The sequence below is a fragment of the Lepidothrix coronata genome, unplaced genomic scaffold (assembly GCF_001604755.1).
Source record: "Lepidothrix coronata isolate B3197 unplaced genomic scaffold, Lepidothrix_coronata-1.0 Scaffold183, whole genome shotgun sequence".
Classification (NCBI taxonomy): domain Eukaryota; kingdom Metazoa; phylum Chordata; class Aves; order Passeriformes; family Pipridae; genus Lepidothrix; species Lepidothrix coronata.
Genome location: NW_016690363.1, coordinates 1,941,230 through 1,948,213, shown reverse-complemented (window position 1 = coordinate 1,948,213; position 6,984 = coordinate 1,941,230). Strand labels below are relative to the sequence as shown.

Below are 6,984 nucleotides of genomic sequence, written 5' to 3'. Positions count from 1 at the left end.
CGAGGCCTCCTGGTGCTCAGCCAGGATCCTGTGATGGTGAGAAGGGGCAGTTGGCTGAAGCCGTGCTGGAACCCTGGGGCTGGGGAACGCAGTCGCTTGGGCTTGGCTGGGCTTTGGGAGCTGTGGCAGCTGCTCCCAGCTCTGCTGCCTCCCTGTTCAGCTGCCAGAGTCCCTCGGGACAGGCCTTTGGCCTCTGGGCCCCGCGGCAGCACGTGGGGCTGTCCCACCGGAGTGGGGTTGGGGCTGCAGCCGTTCATGTGTTCCTCAGCACAGCACTGTGTTCCTCACAGGCTGACGGTGTGCAGAGCCTGACTCAAAGCCTCCTGGATCTACTGTGGGATGCAGACGGAGAGCTGGTCAGGATGGCCCTCTCTGTATTCCTCAATGAAGTCCAGGCCAGAGGCATCTCAATCTCCACCCCCACTGCCCTGGAGCTGGCTGAGGCACTCCAGACACTCTTTGGCTACATAAGGCTCTGTGCCCCCCCCACAGGCGCTGGGTGCTGCCAGAAAACTGTAGCCTGTGGATTTGCAGGCCTGTGGCCCGGTGGGCCTGGAGCAGCCGGTGCTGAGGTGTTTTCCTCTTCCTTTCCATCAGGACAATATCCATGTGCAGCTGCTCTCCATTGACCTCTTCTGAAAGGTGTTGAAGTTGGTAGTGGAGGAGGGAAAACAACCCCTGCAGACACACGTGATCCAGAGCCTGCTGCCACTCTTCTTCCTCTCGCATGATGAGAAGGAGCATCTGGCAGATGTGAGGACTTTCTGGACTCCAGTGTCCTTGTGGGCGGGGTGGGGGCTGCCTCCTGCCCTGGCACCTCCTGGGCTCCAGCCTCCTGCTGGTCTTGGTCCAGGGACACAGGTCCTGTGCCCTGGGCTGCGGTGCCATGTCCTGCTCCCTGTTGCTCTGCAGGCCTCTTGGGAAGTGCTGATTCGTGCACTCAGGTTCCTGAAGAGAAGGGATCTCAAGAACCTGCTGGAGGCAGACAAGCCGTGGTGGTTCTGTGACTGCCTGGTAAGGACGGCCATGAAGGCCCAGCCCCAGGCTTGAGCAGCCCCCAGTCCCCGACGGCCAGTGTGTGGGGCTGGCACTGTGACCCTGCCCACTGCTGCTGCCTTGCCTGGGGCGTGCAGGCTCCTCTGCAGGCTCCTCTGCCCCCGAGCCAGGGTGCCATGGAGCCCCGGCCCAGCTGGGCTGTAGGGCAGGATGGCCCCACAGCTGCCAGGAAGCAGCCAACCCTCTGCTCCCTCCAAATCCTGTCCCAGTGGCTGCTGGCCGGGCCTCAGGGCCGTGCGGGCAGGGGAGGCCAGTGCTGGGTGCAGGCAGCGCCTGGCCAAGGGGCAGAGCCCCAGCTAACCCTTCCCTTTTTGCCCTGCCACTCTCTTCAGGTGGAAAGCGAGAAGAAACACATAGTGGAGTTCATGTGCCAGGCCCTACCATACCTGGAGAGCCCACAGGAACCCCTGTGAGAATTGGCCCTCAGGTTCATTGGTGAGCCACAAGGTCCCTCCTCACCCCGCTGCAGCTCGGCCCCAGCCCTGGCTGCTGCAGCGGCAGCAGGATGCGGGCCAGGGATGTGCTGGGGAGCCCCGAGTGCCCTGGCGGCTCCTGCCACCCTGTGCCAGCCCAGCCCTGGGGCATCCCGAGGTGGGAAGGCCCCAGGCTCAGCCCTGCCACGGCAGGAGGGCGTGTGGCCGGGCCGGCAGTGCCGCTTCGAGGGAGCTGTGCCTCTGGGGCCGTGACAGTATCTGTGTTCCCAGGGATCACCGGGAAGTACCTGAGAAAGGGGCAGGAGGAGGACGAGCTCATCACAGAGGTCATCACTGACAGTGAGTGTGGGCAGTGGGCTGTCAGCAGGGGCTGGCAGGAAGAGCACAGAGCCTGGGCAGGGAGTTGCAATCCTGCCCCAACTGTGGAGGGCTCTGCTCCCTGCATGGACAGAGCAGAGAGAGATTTCGGGGGCACAGGGGATCGGTGGCCAGCACCTTCTGGCTGATCCCATTGGGCCCTGCTCCCTCCTGGCAGTGGCAAGAGCTGGGTGGGAAGGCCCTGCCAGGAGGGGCTCCTTGGGTCCCTGCAGATGCTGGCTCTGATCTTGGCTCCGTTCTTTTCTGTTCCAGCCCTTCAAGGCATGACTGCTGACAGCCCTGCCATCTCAAGGTGGGCAGTTGAAACCTTGAAAATCATCAAGGATGTTCAGAAATCTAAACCTAAACCGACACCAAAATCTAAATCCACCAGATTCCGGTAGCCTCCATTCCTCTCTGTTCCAGCCCTGAGAGGAATGACCGACGACCTCAGACTCGCCATCGCAGGCCTGGCCATTCAAAACTGTACATGCTAAGAGCTGTACAAACAGCTCCCTGCTCCAGACTCCAGCAGCTCCAAGACTGGCTCTGAAGAGGAAAATGCCTCTTTTCTGCAAGGACGGCCTTTTACACCAGTGTGGGACTAACAAATACATCTATACATCTTATGAAACGCAGAGGCCCAGGAAGTTTTATTCATGCCTGTTGTCCACAGAGGGAAAGAGGAGAAAAAGGGCCTTTGTGCTCAGGAACACTTGCCGAGGAGTGCAGTGGGGAAGGGAAAGTGCCCAAAAGGCCCTTGGTCTTGGGGGGTTCTGCTGGAGCCTCAACACTTCCAGCAGAGCACATGGCCAGATCCTGGAGCTGTGGGGATCCCTGAGAACCTGATCCTCGGAGATGGCCACAAGGCCTGTGCCAGCTGGGAAGCAGCATCTGTGGCCTGCCCGTGTGTTGCTGTCTGGATTGCTGAGGGCTGGGAGGTGCCTCCGGAGGTGGCTCCTGTGGAGCCCCTTCATGGCTGCGCTGCTGCTGGGCAGGTTGGCAGGGCTGGTGGAGAGCCTGAGGGGAAAGGGCTGTTGTTCTCTTTTTTCGGCCCTGTGCTGTACTTTCCAGTCCAACTCAAAAAATTCCATACAGACGAAGATTCCTCCCAGACCAGAGCTGCCAAGATAGAAAGCTCTTGCTGCCCATGGAGTGCCCAGGCTGGCCCACCAGCTGTACCAGAGAGCCAAAGGTTCCAGGCTTTCTTTCCTGGGGGTAAGGGCTGTTGTTTGATTTTTCAGCCCTGCACTCAAACTACCTAAAATTGCATATGGACGAAGAGTCCTCCCAGGAAAAAGGTGCCACCACAGAAAGCTCTTGCTGCCCAAGAAGTGCCCAGGCTGGCCCAAAAACTGCACCAGAGAGTCAAAGGTTCCAGGCTTTCTTTCCTGGGGGAAAGGGCTGCTGTTCCCTTTTTCAGCCCTGTGCTGCAATTGCTGCTCCCACCTCCCCAAAACTGATACAAATGAAGATTCCTGCCAGACAAAATGTGCCACCACAGAAAGCTCTTGCTGCCCAACAACTGCACCTGAAACCCAAAGCCTACAGGCTTTCTTTCCTGGTGGAAAGGGCTGCTGTTCCCTTTTTTCAGCCCTGCGCTCAAGATGCCAGTCCCACTGCCAAAACTGAATAAAAACGAAGATTCCTGCCAGACAAAAGGTGCCACCACAGAAAGGTCTTGCTGCCCAAGAAGTGCCCAGGCTGCATCTACAAGGGAATGATGGACCTTCCACCCAGGAAAGAAAGCCCTTACCCTACATCTCTCATGTGCAGTTGGTGGGCCAATTTTGGTACTCCGTGGGCATAAAGATCTTTCTGTCCTGGCACCTTTTGTCCTGGAGGAATCTTCGTATTCAATTATGGGAGTGTCCCTGCCCAAAGGGAAGAACCCTTTTGCAATGATTACATTCACAGCTGGAAGTGCCAACAGTTTGTTCCACCAAAGCAAGCTGTGCAGCCCTCCAGTGCCTGTGTAGGATGTGTCTGGGAGGTAAATGCGGGCAGGAATGTCTTTCCCTCCACACTTCCACCTGTGGACCAGTTTGCTGGACAGCCTACACAAGGCTTGGGCATGCTGTGCTGCCCTCAGGGCTTCTGCTGCTGCAGATCTTGCAGGAAATTTAGAATAGGGAACTGGTTTGGGTCAAGAAGTACGTGGGAATTTTTTCTATTGGAGGCTGAGGAGGCTGTGTTGGCTACACAAATACTTCTTGTAAGGCAGATAACGTAAAAATATTATATGCATGTGAAAAGTTTAGGACACACATTACACATCTGGAGCAATTAGATGGGATCTTCTTGGGCAATCTGGAAGATCTGTGCAGGATGCCTCCACAATGGCAGTGCAGGAAACAGGCCGTGATGGTATATTTTTATATATATCTACATTACACATTTGCTCAGCTTGAGGTCTAATGTGCTGGTGCTGTTGCCAAAGCCTGTGTGTTTCCAGTATTGTCATTCCTGGTATGGGTCCGCTTTCCATGGCAGGATTTCCTGGAAGAGTATCAAAGCTGTCTTAGCTCTGATACATTTTCTGGCAGCCAACTGTCTGCCCAAGTACCCACTCACTCCAGGAGATTCCAGTCACCCAGTGTGCAGTGTGTCACCAGCTTCCCCAGCTCTGGAACTGGGAGCTTGGCAAATGCAGCTTTTTGAAAAAGCAAGAGACATATTCACGCTATGAGCAAACAAGCTGGGACCAGGAAAAATAAATACAGAAATAAAAATAAAGTAAGTAAATAAAATAAATAAATAAACCAGAGTGATGTTCAGACTTTCAAATTTATTCCCATTTCCTTGACCAATAAACTTGACCAAGCAGTGACCAAGCATTTACCTTGTGATATTTTTTTTGCCACCACAAGTGATCCTTTTGAACCGACTTTCCAAATAAAAACTCAGTTCATTAAATGACAGACAAACCCAGTGAATGTAAGTGGAAAACACTTCTTATTTGGGAAAGTGGCAAAAGTAATCTTGATTCTTTTTTGGAGCTGTGAACACTTTGTGTCCCTGAACTTTCTTGATTCAAACTCCTTAGCCTGAACCTAAGGATGTTTCCATGCAGGATTCATCTGAGACTGACAGGATTCCTGTGTACATCTGTTTTGGCACAGCTGATTCCTTTTATTCCCGTGTGTCTCAGTGTTCCAGGTCCCTGGACCTGTGTTGAGGATCACTGCTGCAAACAGGCATGTGCAGCTTCTCCTCACCTTAATATTCAACCTCAAGCCAAAGGGAGAAGGAGGGGGGGCAAAACCCCAAACTCATGTGCAACATAAAGCAGAACCAGATTCTGCTGAAGATGTGGTTGGCTTGTTCTCCTGACAAAGTTTTCTAAAATCTCTGTCTCAAAGCCTGTGTTCATCACACAGGCAGTTCTGCAGAAAGCAGGTGATTACAGCAGGTCTGTGTGAGGCAGAGGTGTGTGGGTGTCATATGAAGGGCACAGCTTGTGCCAGGGATGCTGCTCATCCACCCGGGAGGTGGCTGTAAGACATTGGGTTTGAGACATTGTTCCTGTGCTGCCTCAGGGACTAGGGAGCAAATTTTCTCCAAAATAAAGGTCCCATGAGGAGTCATGGACAGCTGACAAGGGTGAGGGGTTTTTCTTGAGGTGTTGACAATGTACAACCTACAAAGCCCCATCAGCCTTGCTTCTTGCTTTCTCCTGGTCCCTACTCCAATGCTTAACCATATTTTTCCCCCTGGATACCATCTGAGGACAGAGGCTGCTGAGGTGCACACAGGTTGCCCAGGTTGCAGCAAGTGAAACAAGGATAGGAGATATCTGAAGGTGATTGGTGCCAATTCCTACAAAAATGGACCACAAGTGGAGAACAAACAGAAAGGTTGATTGAAGAGGAATGGTTTAATGTAGATAGAGACTGGATAATACCTCAGGTGGGAGCTGCTGTCTGCTCAGGTGTGTGACAAAGGGCTCCCTTAGTGACCAAACTGCTTCTATGCTACTACAGCAGGAACTTATGCATGGGATTGCCCCAGTGAAGCACTGCACAGTCCAGCTGAAAAAGAACCAGACATGTGAAAGCTTTTCATTAGCAGTTTTGCTGCTAACCAAACCAGCCCAGGTTCGAGGCAGAAGTCTGTTCTGGAAACTTCTAACCCTTTCCTCTACTGCTGTTGCATTATTTTCAAAGTATGATTCTACCCTCATACGCAAAATAACGTCTCGCTTACAAGGATTTTTGCTCATATGTACAAACCCCAGTAAAGAAAGTTGAACACAATATACACACTGGGAAATATAATCCTGGAATACGTGTCAATGACGTGATTGTTCTGTAAAATAATCCTGCCCACGTTTCCCTTCAGAGATTTCTTCAAGCGAGTTGGTTCCTCACTGGAGATGTTGGTTTCGCTCGTCCGAGTCTCATTCTCCTCACAGGGGTCTGAGAAACCAGACAGGTCCATGTCATCCGTGTCATGAAAGCAGCCGTCAAAAGCCATGGCTTGCACTGCATCCATATACACTCCTGAGGCCTGGTAACAAAGAATAGTTAGCCTGTGTCTACAGGAGACATTTCAGTAAATTATAAACAAATAAAAGAGGAAGTAAAGAAAGCTCTCCCTTCATTGTTGTTCCCTCTTAGAGAGCATATGGAGAAGAGGGTTATCTCACAGTATGGCAGTCTGTGGGCAGGACGTGAGCAAGGAAGGAGGTACACGTGATAAAATAATCCTGTCTGACTGATTATTGCCAGCTGCTGGCTGGCAATACGTGCCCCAGCTTCTGAAACAGAAGAGTCAAACTCTCTCCTGTAGGTCTGCACTGCTGGAGCTGTGGGAAATGACTTCAAACATTTCCATCAGATCATACGAGCAACACATGCACCCTTTCTGTGGTTTTCCCCTTGTGATGTTCCAGCAAATGAGTTTACATGGGGGGATATTCTTGAAGCAAAGGTTTTAAGTGAGTGCTTCACAGAAAGCAGATGTTTAACTTGCGACCATTTCTGCTTCAGGCACACTTTTCTAAAAATGACCTTGTCTTGGGACAAAAAGGCATCATTAAACCCACCTTTCCAATTGAAAATGGCAAAGCAGGAAGAGGAGAAATGGACTCTGCTTCACAGAAAACAGGAAGGAATATCACATGAGTGCATTCTGG

General features: G+C 52.4%; 1 protein-coding gene and 1 long non-coding RNA gene across 14 annotated transcripts in view; one reads left to right on the top strand and one right to left on the bottom strand.

The window, feature by feature from the left end:
- On the top strand, positions 1-2,481 carry LOC108505082. Of its 3 annotated transcripts, none has more exons than XR_001877382.1 (6): positions 1-36; positions 291-753; positions 913-1,014; positions 1,389-1,491; positions 1,761-1,829; positions 2,121-2,481. It is a non-coding gene; the product is annotated as an uncharacterized LOC108505082 (long non-coding RNA). The 3 variants fall into 3 exon arrangements; XR_001877383.1 differs by having other exon boundaries at positions 4-36; positions 598-753; XR_001877381.1 differs by lacking the exon at positions 1-36 and having other exon boundaries at positions 272-753.
- A 1,982-nt stretch (positions 2,482-4,463) lies between these two features.
- The window catches only part of GABRR3 (gamma-aminobutyric acid type A receptor rho3 subunit), a 34,164-nt gene continuing 31,643 nt past the window's right edge, over positions 4,464-6,984 (bottom strand). For 10 of the 11 annotated variants that reach the window (XM_017830738.1, XM_017830734.1, XM_017830736.1 and 7 more), the window contains one exon: positions 4,619-6,356. In XM_017830738.1, the coding sequence (XP_017686227.1) occupies positions 6,066-6,356 (291 nt within the window). In that variant the 3' untranslated portion in view covers positions 4,619-6,065. Of the gene's footprint in view, positions 6,357-6,984 lie in introns of all 11 variants that reach the window. The other variant, XM_017830745.1, reaches the window with a different exon arrangement.